This window comes from Diabrotica virgifera, chromosome 8 (assembly GCF_917563875.1).
Source record: "Diabrotica virgifera virgifera chromosome 8, PGI_DIABVI_V3a".
Lineage (NCBI taxonomy): Eukaryota > Metazoa > Arthropoda > Insecta > Coleoptera > Chrysomelidae > Diabrotica > Diabrotica virgifera.
This window is the reverse complement of record NC_065450.1, coordinates 216,195,160-216,212,422: the sequence shown is the minus strand read 5'-3', so window position 1 is coordinate 216,212,422 and position 17,263 is coordinate 216,195,160. Positions and strand designations below refer to the sequence as shown.

At 31.1% G+C, this 17,263-nt stretch overlaps 1 protein-coding gene across 3 annotated transcripts in view; it reads left to right on the top strand.

Moving 5' to 3' along the window:
* The first annotated feature begins 10,180 nt into the window (after positions 1 to 10,180).
* LOC114327560 (uncharacterized) overlaps positions 10,181 to 17,263 on the top strand; it is a 122,605-nt gene continuing 115,522 nt past the window's right edge. Inside the window, exon 1 of one of the 3 annotated variants that reach the window (XR_007700102.1) lies at positions 10,181 to 10,365. Coding sequence is in view for 2 of the 3 variants with exons in the window: in XM_050658081.1 (XP_050514038.1) it covers positions 10,358 to 10,365 (8 nt within the window). In the remaining variant the exon portion in view is untranslated. The remainder of the gene's footprint in view (positions 10,366 to 17,263) is intronic. The other 2 variants (XM_050658081.1, XM_050658082.1) reach the window with 2 other exon arrangements.

The following is a 17,263-nucleotide window of genomic DNA, read 5'->3' as shown; positions in this document are numbered from 1 at the left end:
TATCTCATTGTATGACATCGTCATTTTATGACAGTACGGTCTGGTAATTATCAAAAATATAAACATCCGTGTATGATATTCAAATTTAATTGTTCCTAAAAACGAATAATCACGTTATCTACGAAAGAGTAGACATGGTACTTTGCATTGGGGAGTGTTTGCAAAATTGTATCTTACCTTCTTAAGTTTACGCTCAAAAGTATCCTGATAGAAGACACCCAAAAAAGGACGTTTTTGAGAGATTTTAATAGATTCCGTGCTACTGGTAATGTTGTATACGGAAAGGTAAATAAAAATAAACCAGTTATTTGTGATGACGTCAAGGAGCTTGATGTCCTGCTTTCTGTTACGGAAAAAGCAAATACTAGTAAAGAAAAAATTTCGGGTGAATTGTAAATCAGTCAAACGACTGTTAGAATACTTAAGAGAAATCACTACTATCCATATAAAACTCAACTACACCAGTATTAGACCCAACAGGATTATGATAAATATTTAACTTATCGTTTATGAACTTTAGACTTTATAGAAGATCCTGATTTTTTTAATGTATTGTATACAGACCAATATACCTACTTTTCATAATAATGGTCTAGTAAATAGACATAATTTTCATTTTATTTTGATACAGTAAACAAATATTTATTTCGTAGTTTAAAAATCGAGAGTGACTATAAATTTTATTTTTAAAATCAATTTACGGTTTAAGAAAATTGTAAATTACGCAAATACTATGACTCCTAGTTACAGAACATCCCTATAGGTACCATTCGAAAGAGGAACCTGTGCTTAGTACAATAATTTATTAATATACATGGTGTTTTATTTAAAATAAGCATCATATGGCACATTACATAATCCAATAATGAATCTGTAAATTTTGAACACCCTGTAAATAAATGTGTAATAATTAATCATGAAATACATTCAACCAATATCCAAATATTTAAATGTAAAAGTAATTTTTTTATAATTTCTTAAATAACTTGAGAATAAGCCTTCTTTTAAAACTTTACATTTTAAGAGAAGTCAACATAACTCAGAACACTCTGTACATAGGTATAGGGAAGCCTTATGAAACTATACCTTATTTTTTGCGGACAATTAAAAAATGCAATAAAATATAGGGTATTCCATAAGGAAAAATATAACTTTGATACGCCGCCATTTATTGGGACACCCTGTATATTTCAAAATAATTTTAGAATGTAGATTTTATCAACTTACAAACTACTAATTTAAATTTTTTTTTAAATCTTTTACCATTTCGCTGTAATCTTCCGTCCCGTTAGTGGTGACTCACCCTGTATATGCCCTATATTTAGGACCTCTGATTACATGTTCCAAATACTTCAACGTTCTCTTCTTGACGCTTTCTTATCTTAGTAGTCTTGCTGAGACGTTCTAGTATTATGGACTTTCGAACCTTCTCCACCCAAGCAAATTTTAAAATTCTTCTATATAGCATCACATTTCAAAAGCCTCAGGTGATTTAGATCAATTTTATTCACAGTCCAAGATTCGACACCATATTAAAGTAAGACCGAGAACACGTAGCAGCGAAGTAGGCGGATCCTCAATGCAAATTTTAGGTCTCTGTTACATAAAACCTTGGACATCTTTCTAAAAGCGGCTCTAGCCTGCTCTATTCTGGATCTAATTTAACCGTGACTCTCTGCGTTACAATTTAACTGATAACCAAGGACCAAGTTTCTTCTTCTTCTTCATGTGCCTTGTCCGTTGCGGACGTTGGCTATCATCATAGCAATTTTAATTTTGTTTGCGGCGTTTCTGAATAACTCGATCGATGTTAGTCCAAACCATTAACGTAAGTTTTGAAGCCATGAGTGTTTTTTTCTTCTGGGCCGGCGTTTGCTTTCTATTTTACCCTGTATTATCAGTATGTGAGTATATGATATAGAGTAGAGTATGGAGTATATGATATATTTATTTATTTATTTATATATATTTACGAGCAAAGCTCATTACAATAAAACATTACAGAAGATATGAAGAACTAACAAAATATTACAAATATACGTAAAATACAATAAGATACAATAAACACTACGACAATAAAGCAAGTCAAAAAGTAAAAATAACAGGTAAAGATATATAATCACAAGTTTAAAATATTCAAGAACATAAAACTAGAGGGTGCAATCCTTTAGCGTTTTTAAAAATCGCGAACTATCCGGAAAGAAATCCACACATATATAGTATATTCTTAGTATAGTATGGAGTATATGATATTTATCATGTCTCATAATATGACCGAGGTATTCAAGTTTCCGTTTCTTAATTGTGAAAGAGATTTTTTGTTTTCCCATTCGGTGCAATTCGAAGCTATTAGCCTTCTGCCTTTACCCTCCAAAGTGTTTGAGAGGCTTCTCCTGAAAATAATAGACACTGTCATTACAGAAAAAACCTAATACCTCATTACCAATTCGGATTTCGACAATAACATGGCACAATCGAACAGGTCCATAGGGTAGTCAGAACCGCAAGAGATGCACTCGAGAACAAGAAATATTGTACAGCAGCCTTCCTGGATGTCTCCCAAGCCTTCGACAAGGTATGGCATAAAGGTCTAATATCAAAACTTAAAAGACAATTGCCTCATCCAATCTGCATGCTCCTACAATCATACCTCACCGGCAGATCGTATCAGATAAAGCTAGGGGAGGCCCTCACTACTCTATATCCCATGCACTCTGGCGTACCCCAAGGAAGTGTCCTTGGACCCACACTGTACCTCCTGTTCACAGCAGATATACCAACTTCAGATCGTACAACAATTGCAACATATGCTGATGACACTGTCCTAATGGCTTGCCACGAAAATCCGACCCTAGCTTCACAGATACTACAAAGTCACTTAACTAGACTTGAAATATGGTTTAAACTGTGGAGAGTCAAAGTTAATAGCTCCAAGTCAACACACATTACGTTTACACTAAGGAAGGGGATCAATCCAGCTGTAACCTTCAACAACACACCACTGCTAATAAGAAGTGACGTCAAATACTTGGGGATTTACCTAGACAGCCGCTTAACATGGCAAAAGCATATTTGGAACAAACGACTGCAACTGGGACTCGTTTATAGAAAGATGTACTGGTTCATGAATCAAAAATCACGCCTAAGTCTAGACAATAAACTTCTGATCTACAAAAGTGTACTGAAACTCATCTGGACGTATGGCATCCAAATCTGGGGAACTGCCAGTGAAACAAATTTACTCAAGGTACAGCGCTTTCAATCAAAATTCTAAGGCAACTGTGCCAAGCTCCTTGGTACATTTCCAACGATAATATATATAGGGATCTCCAAGTCCAAACCGTCAAAGAAGAAATTGTTTCTCTGTGCTCCAAGTACCACAATAGACAACAGGTTCACCCAAACAAATTGGTCACCAATCTCCTGACACCCCTACAGAACAGAAGATTAAAAAGAACAGACACTCTTGACCTCAACACTAACTAATCATTCCCACTTATTACTATTGTATGACTATTCAAATTAATTCAATTAATTTATTAATAACTGTACTAATTCAGTCATTATTGTACTCTTTTAGGTATTCACCACTGGGTGAATACTGACTGTGTCACACTCTTAACACTCATATGTATTGTTTATTATTTTTTATAAAATAGATTGCAATAAAATGGATGTCAAAAAAAATTCGGTGCAATATCTCTACTAGTCCAAGTAATGAAGGTTAAAATAGGACAAAACCTCGCAAGTTTTACAGAATAGATAGATTTGCTTGAAAATTTGAGAACAAGTAGTGTATAGTCCAAGGATTAAAATCTATATCACGCTAAAATGCGCTTTTACCATGGGGTGGTTGCCACCCCATCTCGTGGGTGGAAATTTTTATTATATTTTGACCGCAAGAGTTGGTAAAAACATTCATCATAAGCAAAAAACGTTCTATACATTTTTTTGATAAAATTAATAGTTTTCGATTTATTCGCTATCGAAAGTGTTGGTTTTATATCTAAAAAATGAATGTTTTTAATCAGTTTTCTGCTAATAACTCAAAAAGTTTTCGTTTTATAAACAAATTTACTTAACAAAAATGTATCTTTTGAAAAAATTAACAAAAACGTTTTTTTTTTATTTTCTTTAAGACCAATAGTAATCGAGCTGTACTTTATTATAGTAGGTAGGTATAATATGTACATATTGTAATACATTATGTATTGGCTCTTCTTCGTCAAATGCTAAATATTGTAGTTTCAAAGTCAAAGGACGGGAAAACTATGCATTTTTCGAGGATAACTAGTTGAAACTAATTTAAAGTATTTAAAAAATATCTCCAGAAATAAAAAAAATCTCTAGCTAAAAAAATTAAGTGACTTATAATGAAAAGAAAGTCAGTCCCTATTTTTTTTTTCAGCAAAAAAGTGATGGTAAACAACCCTCTAATCACCACCCTAATTAAAATTTGTCATTGACCTGATTTGGTTTTCTTGATTTATGTATTGTTAATAGGTTCTATGTAGAAGTTTTATCGGTTTAGAATGATTAGTTTTTAAAAAAAATGGAGTTAAAAGCGAATAACGAGTTTATGTAGTTTGGTAAAAATGCCCTTTTCTTCAGAATAGAAAGATTAGCATCAGAGATACGAAAAAATATTTAAATATGAAATTGTAGCTTATTTAATTCCCAAGAACATGGTTTGCAAACATTTTTTTACAGCAAAAATTGAGTGAGCTTTTGACAATTTTTAAACTTGTAATGTCATGCAAAAACCACCTTTACCAACCCTTTCAATGCCACGTGTTTTTGTGACTGAGTATTTTAAAAGGATTTAATATTAATATCCTCATAGATCTTGTAAAAACCTACAAAATTATTTTTTAACGAACTTTCTAAGATAAAAAATAAAAAAGTTACGGTTAAGAAATCAATATATTATGTTTAAAAAAAAAGGAGAAATCCAATTGGAAGCATAATAATGTAAGTTAGCGGTGTTTTTAGTCATTGGCCTTGTTTATTCTTCGTTATTTATGTATTGTTAATAGATTCTAGAAGTTTGACTGGCTTAGAATGATCAGTTAAAAAAAACGAAGTTGTAAAATGAAGTAAAAAATGATATATGAAGTTTCAAGCGAATAACGAATGTTTGCAATTTGGTAAAAATGCCATTTTCTTCAGAATAGAAAGATTAGCATCAGAGATACGAAAAAATGTTTAACACATTCGCAGTCATGACTGCATATGAAGTCATTTACTCCATAAGAATACGTGTATAAAATGACAGCGTGTCCGCGAATGTGTTAAATATAAAATTGTAGGTAATTTAATTCCCAAGAACTTGGTTTGATAAAATTTGTTCTACGGCAAAAATTGAGTGAATCGTAAATGATTATACCATCGAAAAACATTGATTTTTTAGATATAAAAATAACACTTTCGATAACGAATAAATCAAAAACTATTCATTTTATCAAAAAAATGTAACATTTTTTGCTTAAAATAAATGTTTTTATTAACTTTTGCGGTCAAAATATAATAAAAAATTTCCACACCCGAGATGGGGTGGCAACCACCCCCATGGTAAAAGCGCCTGTCGGCTCATATATATTTTGATCCATGGACTATCCACTACTTATTCTCAAATTTTCAAGCAAATTGATCCATTCTGTAAAAATTGCGAGGTGAAAAGCTTTGGTTCCTGGACTATACGTTGGTGGTGTGAGTCGTCCAGGATATTTTGAGAATATGTCTGTACACCCATATTTCGAATGCCTCCAGCTTCCTCATTAAGGTTTCCTATGTCCAGCTGTGCATGCAAATGGCTGATTGATGATGATGATTATTCCTTTAGGCGTTGCCTTCATTGTGAAATAGTGTCATTTAATTTAGCTATTTTAGAATCTGCATAGTGTGCCTGTGTCATTACCATTTCCGTTTTGTCTCTCTCAGCATTAACAGGACGCTACAAGGCTGTTTGCGTTACGCTTTAGTCGAGAGTGAATGTGTTGTAAGTACTGTTCATTTTGTAATATTGCCCTAAAATGTGATAATGCATTTGTTAGCCAAGAAAAATTACTCAAGTAAAATTTCTCTAGTGCCATAACCTGTGAGGGTTATGGCACTACAGAACCTAAGCAATTTTGAATATGGGTACCTTAGCCAGGGCCGCCGAGAGGGATGAGCGGGCCCCAGTAAAAAGTGAAGGGCGGGCCCCCGGCAAAAAGTGAAGAGCGAAAAAAATTGTTTAATTTTTATAGAAATAAAATTATTAAAAATAAATAATAGCAAACATTTCAAATATAAATTATATTAAATTTTGATTACATTTATAATAGTGAAAATATTTATAAATAATACAGGTGTTTTTCGAGTTTTATGATCGGCAAAAATGTCTCTAATTTTCGAAAAATCGCATGATTTTGCCAAATCATTCTCAATTCACAAAGTTGATAATCAGCTAACCGATCCTCTTTCATTGTAACTATCATTATAGACCTGGATCCCGCGTACCAAAAAAAAAGTTGATTAATAGCAAGCTGAAAATTTGTTAATAGCTTAACGGTGTCTAGTCGGACAAACTTTGATGTTCAGGAACACTGGAACAGGGGAAGTAAAATGCATTAAATTATATATTTGGTGACTACATATCATTTAATAATTTATAAGCTTCCAAATTACGCGCATTTAGATCAGTAAATTGCAATTTATTTTGTATAGTGCAGTCACTGAAGGTAAAAATCAACGATACCTTCAATTTCGGTGAACCTTCATCGATTTTCACGAAAATTGGTCAGTGGTTAGAGGATACCTCAAGAAACAAAGGTGACATGGTACCACCTTGCGCCTTTACCCTGAGGGTGGATACCGTCTCGGGGGTGAAAATTATTTTATAAAAAATAACTGCACAAATCAATAAAAGAACAAATTAAAAGCAAAATTTATTATATAAAGTTATTACAATAATTCAATACTTTTTAAGTTATTAAAGATCAAAATTTTTAATTATTCGTGAAAAAAATACATGTTTTGAAGCGGTTTTTCGTAAATCACTGAAAAACTGTAAGTTTTTACAAAAAAGTTAATAGTAGTTTAATTCGTACAGCTTATATTCTAAGAATAAACTCTTAAATCACGCGCCTTTTGATTATTGAGCTACAACCCCTTCTCAAGGAAACCATCCCATAAATAATTTTAAATAATTTAAATTAATTATTTGGCGACTAGATATCGTTTAATAATTTATGAGCTTGCAAAATATACGCATCTCAATTATTGAATTGCCAGTTTCTTTCTATAGTGCAGTCACTGAAGGTAAAAATCAACTATGACCTTCAATTTCGGTAAATCTCCATTCATTTTCACGAAAATTGGTGAGCGGATTTTGATGCTATCAACTTTTTCTGGAGCTCATTTTTGATAGGTATTTCTAAGTACTTTCACAAGTATTTAGTACCTAAGTGTTATAAAAATGCACCTCTTTCCCGTTATATAAGCTTGAATCCTTAGATTTGAACAGTCGCAGAAAAAAATATACATTTAATTACTAATAACTTACTTTAAATTAACATTAAAGGGTTTTCAAATAAGCAATTTATTATATTTTTTATTAGCTTCAATTTTAGTGATGAAAACTTTTTTGTAAAAACTTACGTTTTTGAGTTATTTATGAAAAATCGCTTTAAAGCATGCATTTTCTTTCACAAAAATTAAAATATTTGATCTTTAATAACTTAAAAAGTATTGATTTATTAATAACATTATATGACAAATTTTGCTTACAATTTGTCCCTCTCTCGATTTGTGGGGTTATTTTTAATAAAGTAATTTTCACCCCCGAGAAGTGGTGACATATACCCCAGACTAAAACCGCAAGTTGTTATTGTCAATTCGTGAAAATGAATGGAGATTTACCGAAATCGAAGGTCATAGTTGATTTTTACCTTCGGTGACTGCACTATAGAAAGAAAATGGCAATTCAATAATTGAAATGCGTATATTTTGCGAGCTCATAAATTATTAAACGATATGTAGTCGCCAAATAATTAACTTAAATTATTTTAAGTACAACTCTCCCTTAAGCCGGGAATATGTGATGGTTTTCTTGCGAAGGGGTTGTAGCTCTATAATCGAAAGGCGCGTGATTTAAGAGTTTATTCTTAGAATATCAGCTATACGAATTAAACTACTATTAACTTTTTTGTAAAAACTTAGAGTTTTTCAGTGATTTACGAAAAACCGCTTCAAAACATGCATTTTTTTTCACGAATAATTAAAATCTTTGATCTTTAATAACTTAAAAAGTATTGACTTATTTTAATAACTTTATATAATAAATTTTGCTTTTAATTTGTTCTTTTATTGATTTGTGCAGTTATTTTTTATAAAATAATTTTCACCTCCGAGAAGGGGCGGTATCCACCCTTAGGGTAAAGGCGCAAGGTGGTACCATGTCACCTTTGTTTCTTGACGTATCCTCTAACCACTGACCAATTTTCGTGAAAATCGATGAAGGTTCACCGAAATTGAAGGTAATCGTTGATTTTTACCTTCAGTGACTGCACTATACAAAATAAATTGCAATTTGCTGATCTAAGTGCGCGTAATTTGGAAGCTTATAAATTATTAAATGATATGTAGTCGCCAAATATTTAATTTAAGAGGAAACAGTAGCGATCAACAGGTAGCCAAAACGCGTTCCAAGATTGTGGTTGTAATTTTGAATATTTTTTCGAGATATTTGGCACACGTATTCGTAATATAATAAAGAATGGCGGTACAGAGCCCAATTTGAAAAATATATTAATATGTGGAAATCACTCTGTAATTAAATACAATATTAAAAAAACGAGCCTGTACCGCCATTAAGAACAAAAAAATACACTTTCTTCAAATAAACTTTTTTATCCTATGCCTTAGATTTTGTGTCATTTTGGAACTACTAAAATTTTTTATTTCATTAGTAGTTCCAAAATGACACAAAATCTAGGCATCGGATAAAAAAGTTTATTTGAAGGAAGTGTATTTTTTTGTTCTTCTTAATGGCGGTACAGGCTCGTTTTTTTAATATTATATTTAATTACAGAGTAATTTCCACATATTAATATATTTTTCAAATTGGGCCCTGTACCGCCATTCTTTATTATATTACGAAAACGTGTGCCAAATATCTCGAAAAAATATTCAAAATTACAGCCGCAATCTTGGAACGCGTTTTGGCTACCTGTTGATCGCGACTGTATCACCTTTGCATTTAAGTACAACTTTCTCTTAAGCCGGGAAGATAGGGTGGTTTTCTTGCGAAGGGGTTGTAGCTCAATAATCGAAATGCACGTGATTTAATAGTTTATTCTTAGAGTATATTATAAGCTATAGGAATTATATCCGCAATACGATATATTTAGTTTTCTCAGCATTTTTCTCTTAAGTTAAATCAATTAAAGGGTTGTTTGGGGGTGAAGGGGATGAGCTCAAAAATCGAACTATATAATTTCAAGAGCTCATAAATAGCTCGTAATTCTGCCGCAAAAACCGATTCAATATTCCTATTTTTAAGTAGTGGGGGGGGGGCTGACCCCACTAAAGTATTAAATTCCTGCTCAGTGGAACGAGCTCATAATTTTTAGTTTGCGGAATATGAAAGCTCATAAATAGCTCATAAATCAGGGCTATTTGTTTTTTGATTTTTGCAAGTGGGGGGGGGGGGGGCAGCTCAACATGGGTGCGGGAAGCGGGGTGTGTGGTGAGTTGTATTTTGCCCGATGATAAGTCATTGGTATAGGAGCCACTGTGAGAGCGGTGAACGAAAGGTTCTACCTAAGGCCTCGCATCCGTGAAGTTTCCTGGTCGAAATAGAATAAAAATAATTAAATATTACATATTACTTATAAACTCCTTGGATTTGTGGTTTGTGATTTAATTTACTGTATAGTTAGATTAAAATGTTATTTATAGAATGATAAATTTTACATATGAATGTTTGTTTGAAAATAATTTAGGGGGTTCACGTGCACATGTGCACTTATGGAGAAACCGCCACTGGATCCAGACCTGCTTTCTTACAACTCTCAACCACACTATCAAGTACAAAATGTAATATTTACATGTATGTAATATTTGCAAAACTTCTTGGGTAGAAGCTATGAGTATTGTGTCATCCGCAATCGCAAATCAAGACCTCGACCTACACCAATTAAGGTGACCCTACCAATAACGCAACGTTTTGCTGTTATATGAAGACCGGTCATGCGGTAGAGAATTCTCAGTAATAAAATAAATTCAACATTAGAACATTATCAGTATTGTTCGTTAATGCAGAGAAACGATTAATTTGTGCGAAACAAACGTTTGCGTTTGGACAGTCGGGATTATGGAACTGTAAGTATTTTTAAGATAAAACATATGAATTCTTAATAATTATTGTTTTAAATTAGTCATTTATAGCCCAGTAAATGAACGGGAAATTCGGCGATACCGTGTAATTCAATATTTCGAATATTTCAATGTGAAATAACCAAAAAACGGAGCACTTTTCGGAGAAAATTTATTACAACTTTTTTAAAGTGTTTAAAAAAAGGTTTATTTTTGTTTTTAAAAAAACTTCTAACATTAAAAGTAAGTGAGTTACGCTCAAAATATTGTTCTCTTTTATTTTTTGGCAAAAAATGTCGAAAATCACCCCTTAATTAACTTCTCAAATAAAATTAATCGTTACCGCTTTACAACTTACTTTTCTTATGTATTGTTTATATTATCTATAAGTTTCACTGGTTCAAAGTGCTCAGTTTTGAAACAAATTGGATTTAAAATAAAACATTTTTTTTTATTTTGAAAAAAATCGTAATTGTTTATCTAATTAACTTAAAAACAATTAGGAATATCAAAAATCTCAAAGAGTAATAAAATGTACGTTTTGCTTTTCTGAATATTTTTGATTTTTTGTTTTCTTGTTAGACAAAAATTGGTTATGCTATGGCTGTTCAAAATTTGCCTAAACTCGTGATTAATTACTCGTTCAAGCCATTTTAACTACAGCTTTTTCAAAACGAAGCACTTTGAACCTATGAAACTTACAGATCATATAAATAATACATGGACAAAGTAACTTGTGAAGCGGTAATGTTAAAACGTATATTATGTGATGCTAATTAGGGAGTGATTTTCGCGATTTTTTTACCAAAAAATAAAAGGGACCAACAATATTTGGAGCGTAATTCACTTACTTTTAATATTACAAGTTTTTTTTTTTTAAAAACAAAAATAAACCTTTTTTAAACACCTTAAAAAAGTTAAAATGAATTTTCCCCTAATAGTGCTCCGTTTTTGGGTTATTTCACATTGAAATATGCGATTTGGAATTTGAAAAAGAATAACCTACTTTTCATTATAAATGCAAAATAGAACCCGATGGCGCGTTTTCACTGAAGCTCTATGCTCCACTTAGGAGTTCAAGAACATTATATATATACTTTTCATTAACTGCAACTCTGCTTCTACTGGGTCTACAAACCTCATGTATACACCATTTTTTTTCAATTTTTGATGGGCTATATTTTTGCTAAGGATATTTTTTCGCTAAAATACTTACTTTTTGAGTTATCTCCGAAAAATACCCAAAATAATTAATAATATTATAATAATAATTAATAATAATTAAATATTAAAAATATTTTATTAAAGTAGCTTCTAATTTTATCAAACATGTTTTTTTTTTGCAAAATGTATTACTGATAAATTATTTTTTGTTCTTTATTTGTTACATTGTTAAATTTACATAAAAAAGTAGTGTTTAATTGTCTTCACAATATGTTGTATTTTGTGTTTGTGTGATTTTTTGTAAAATTTATTACTAATTTTCTTTCTTTATTTGTTGCATTTACATAAAAAAGTAGTTTTTAATTGTTTCAAAAATGTTGCATGTTTTGGTTGTGTTTTTTTTTGTAAAATGTATTACTAATAAGTTATTTTTATTTCTTTATTTGCTACATTGTTACATTGATTACCGGATTGATAATCAGTAATCGTCAATTGTCAATTCAGTTATGGCTTACTTAAAATTTAGATAAATTTAGACACCTAAAATAATTTGCTCTGAAAAATGAAAATCTCGAAAACTAATAAATTTGGACATAAGGAATGTTATATAAAAATTAAAGTACGGTAATGTTACTTTTCAATAATGATATAAAATACAGGGAGTTCCATTTAACATTACTGATAAAATAATGTACTTGGGTTTTGACTCACCCTGTATTTGATATAAAGAAAATCAGCAATGTCAATAATTCTTGAAAATTTTGACAATAAATAAAAAAGTATGGTATGAATAAACCATTGCTGTTGTGCTTATTTTTATTTATGCAGGGAGTTGAACTTGTTACGATTTTCATACAAAATTGGTTATAACTTTGTAAATACCCTGTATAACATAACAAACCTTTATATTTTTGTGATGGAGAAGTTAAAAGGATTTCGAATATAAAATAAAATATAGGGTGTTCCATTTAAAAAAAAAACATAAGTTTGGTCTGCCACTGTGTTATCGAACACCCTGTAACATTCTAACTAATTTTGTAATGTGAAGCTCAAAGGTGCCTAAAGTTTTTGTTATTAACTTTAGCGGATCTATTGAGCTTTACCCTACTAATCAATCACCCTGTACAGGCAAACCAATCACCGGGGAACTATCAACTCTCCTGTCTGGAAATGGTCTGGAACTGGTTTTCAATACAGTTTTCTTCCAGTAATTTGAAGATGTTATCCATGTTTTATTACGACATGTATCTTTAATATGTCTTATTCTTTGGATTTTCTTTTGATATAGATATGAGGATTACAGGGGATTGATGTAGATATGAGGATTAGTTACCTATATGAATTTCGCCTTGAGATATTATGTTGCTATTTGATATTTCTTAAGATAATAATTTCGGTTCATAAATTAACTATTGACTATCTACTAAGATATGTAGATATATTAAATTTATATTAAATTTCAGTCTCATATCTCATATACTGTATTATCCTATATAGACCGGGCTGTATCGTCGCCCCCGCTAGCGAAATTATTCCGATTCGATTTTTTTGCACAAACTTACTCAAAAAGAGGTCCTTATAACATCCACAGGGTGCCGGGCAGTGCCATGGTCGAAAAATTATTTAAACAATTTTTTTTAAACAAATTCACAAAAATATTGTTTTTTATTTCGAACGATAATTTGGGTCATTCTGAGCAAAAAAGGTCTCTTGTCATTTTTCTCTAAAATTGATTGTTGTCGAGTCATATGCAATTAAAAATTTGAAAAATGCGAAAGTAACTCGATTAAAAATTATTACTGTGAAATTCAAAAAGTGACCACATTAAGTTTCAAACCCCTTGTTCAAGGTCCTGAAGAGATTTTTGTCATTTTATTACAAAGCTGCTATTTTTAATTATTAACAATTAGCGCTATAGTCCAACTGTATCGTCGCCCCCGTTAGCGAAACTATTTCGATTCGATTTTTTTGCACAAACTTACTCAAAAAGAGGTGCTTATAACACATCCAAAGGGTGCCGGGCGGTGCCGTGGTCGAAAAATTGTTTAAACAATTTTCTTTAAACAAATTCACAAAAATAATTTTTTCATTGCGAACGATTTTTGTTTAGATAAATTGGGTTATTCTGAACAAAAAAGGTCTCTTGTGATTTTTTTCTAAAATTGATTGTTGTCAAGTTATATGGCCATTTTCGCATTTTTCAAATTTTAAATCGCGTATAACTCGACAACAATCAATTTTAGCAAAGAATCACAAGAGACCTTTTTTGCTCAGAATGTCCCAAATTATCTAAAAAAAAAATTGTTCGAAGTGAAAAAATTATTTTTGTGAATTTGTTTAAAAAAATTGTTTTTTAAACAATTTTTCGACCACGGCACCGCCCGGCACCCTGTGGATATGTTATAAGGACCTCTTTTTGGGTAAGTTTGTGCAAAAAAATCGAATCGGAAAAATTTCGCTAGCGGGGGCGACGATACAGCCCGGTCTAATATGTATTATATATCGCACCCTCAGTAATATAAAGGCTCAACTCAAAATTTGTGATAACTGTGATTTTGAATGATATGGGCACAAAATGAAATTCTCTACCGGTTAGCGTTGACAGAGGGAGAAAAAGAACATGAGTGGCTCGGTAAATATATTTATGCCTCTCTCTCACTCTCCCCGGCCACATCTGGTTTTTACTGCTACAAGGGAGCAATGAGTAACATGTCTTTGTTTGACGAAAATCCTGGTTAGTTTGTGTTTTAACATTTTGTATTACATAGAATAGTTTTTAGTTAAGCCGTTATATTATGCAAAATATAATAAATAAATGGGTCTAATTCATAATAGATCGTTATTTTAATCGTTATATATAAGGGATCAAACTTAAACAGTTCCTTATTTCTGTTATGTTTTTGAATATATTCTTCTTTAGGCGCGATTCGATTGAGGGTAAAATTGTACATAAATCTGCGCGCCTGCGCTGACAGTATGTACACAGACAGTATGTAGTTCATTGCTAATCTTTCAAGATAGGTATGTATGTATCTGTAACCGTGCAAATAAGTCATTAAAAGAATATATTAGTGTTTTTAGGAAATGTATTATTTATTATAATTCTTGTGTTTTTGGATTTGTGTTTCTCTGTAGTAAAATAATAAAATATTATGTAAGCATAACATTTTTACACTAAGTATATGTCGCCGTGTTGTGTAATTATATCCGAAACTTACATGTCAATTACAAGGACCTCGCTGGAGTAGTTGGTAAAGCGTTAGCTCTGAGATTGGAATGACGCGGGTTCAAATCCTGGGCGATTCATATTTTTTTTTATTTTTGGTTGTTTTAATAAAAATTTTTTGAAAGTGGCAGATAAGAAAGTTAGTTTGATTTTTAAATAAAATACAAATAACCTGTTAAGTATATTTACTTCGTTTAAATTACCTATTGTATAATAGAAGAATATCTTCTTACGTGCGTACAAAGTACACACACATTCTTTTTTTGTACCATATGGGACTAACTTAAAAGTATTTTTTTCAATTACATGTAATTAATGGAATTTATTTATATTAATTTTTTTTCTCATCGCTATTTATAGTGCAATTATTAAATAACAAATCTGCCAAATTTCATATTTATAACTTAAATAATATAGTACATTCTTTCACGGTTTTTGCTCTAAATTTTAAAGAACCGCTTGGATTGACATGAAATTTGGCATACGTATAGCTTACATGTCAAAGAAAAAAAGTGATATTGTGCCGATGTGTGCTTTTGCCCTGGGGGTGACTTTCACCCCCTCTGGGGTTGAAAAAATATATGTCCAAAATAAGTCCGGAAATGGGTAAACTGACTAATTTTAAGTAACTTTTGTTCTATAGAGCTTTTTCGCCGAGTCAACACTTTTCGAGTTATTTGCGAGTGAATATGTTCATTTTTCAACAAAATAACCACATTTTTAGTCGGTTTTTCGCAAATAACTCAAAAAGTAAGTATTTTGTCGAAAAAACGTTCTTAGCAAAAATATAGCCTATAAAAAGTAAAAAAAAAATGGTGTACGCGTTAGGTCTCTGGATGTCGTCGAACCAGAGTTATAGCCAATGAAAAATAGATTCATATTCACCAAATTTCAAATAGAATATTTCGACGTGAAATATTCAAAAAATTAAGCACTTTTTGGGGAAAACCCCTTATAACTTTTTTAAAGTGTTTAAAAAAGTTTTTTTTTCTGTTTTTACAAAAAGTTTCTAGCATTAAATTTAAGCAAGTTACGCTCAAAATAAAGTTGGTCCCTTTTGTTTTGGCAAAAAAAATCGGGAAAACCACCCCCTAATTAGCAACTTAAATGAAATTAATCGTTAACGCTCCACAAATTATTTTACTTATGTTGTGTTTATATGATCTGTAAGTTTCATTGATTAGTGCTTATTTTTGAAAAAATTTGGTTTCAAAGTAAAATTTTTAAAAATTTTAGTTTTGAAAAATATGTTTTTTTTTTCAAAATAACTTAAAAATTGTTACCAAAAATCTCGAAAAACAAAAAAAGTCAGCATTGCTTTTCTGAATATCATGTATTTTTTTGTTTTTCTGTTAGACAAAAATTGATTAAGATTTGGTGTTTCTAAATTTGCATACATTCGTGTTCAGTGACTCGTTCAACCCCTTTTAACTACAGCCTTTTCAATAATAAGGACTTTGAACCGATGACACTTACAGATCATATAAACAATACATACACGAGTCAAGAAACTTGTGAAGTCGTAACGATTAAGTTCATTTAAGATACTAATTAGGGGGTGATTTTCTCGATTTTTTTACCAAAACAAAAAGGGACTAACTTTATTTTGAGCGTAACTTGTTTACTTTTGAAGCTAGAAATTTTTTTTATAAAACAAAAATGAACCTTTTTTTAAACACTTTAAATAAGTTGTAATGAGTTTTCCCCGAAATGTGCTTCATTTTTGGTTATTTCACGTTAAAGTATTCCATTTGGAATTTGACGAATATGAACCTATTTTTCATTAGCTATAACTCTGCTTCTACTAGGTATATAGACGTGATACCTATATACACCATTTTTTTAAAATTTTTTACAGGCTATATTTTTGCTAAGAATGTTTTTTCGACAAAATACTTACTATTTGAGTTATTTGCGAAAACCCGTCTAAAAGCGTGGTTATTTTGTTGAAAAAATGAACATATTCACTGCCAAATAACTCGAAAAGTATTGACTTAGTGAAAAAACTCTATAGAACAAAAGTTACTTAAAATTAGCCAGTTTATCCATTTCCTGACTTACTTTGGACGAATATTTTTTCACCCCCAAGAGGGGGTAAAAGCCACCCCCAGGACAAAAGCACATATCGGCACAATATCAATTTTTTTTCTTTGACATGTTAGCTATGTGTGTGCCAAATTTCATGTCAATCTAAGTGGTTCTTTAAAATTTAGAGGTTTTGCGATATTTTACCGTTAAAGAACGGACTAATAAGCATGTTATTTGAAAAAATAGCTGTAATTTTGGAAACCAAAATCTTTAAACGCGATTTCCCAAAAATCTACTTTTTTAAATTGTGCCATGATTGTGCCTCTATATTACTGAGGGTGCGATATGTATTATTGGTGAAATCAGTTAATTTGATTTTAATATGTTAATAATATTCTGTTGGGGAACCTTGTCCCGCTATTGATTGCACAATGAACGTAATTAAAACTATATACATACTTTTCAATTTTTATTGTTGTAATAAAA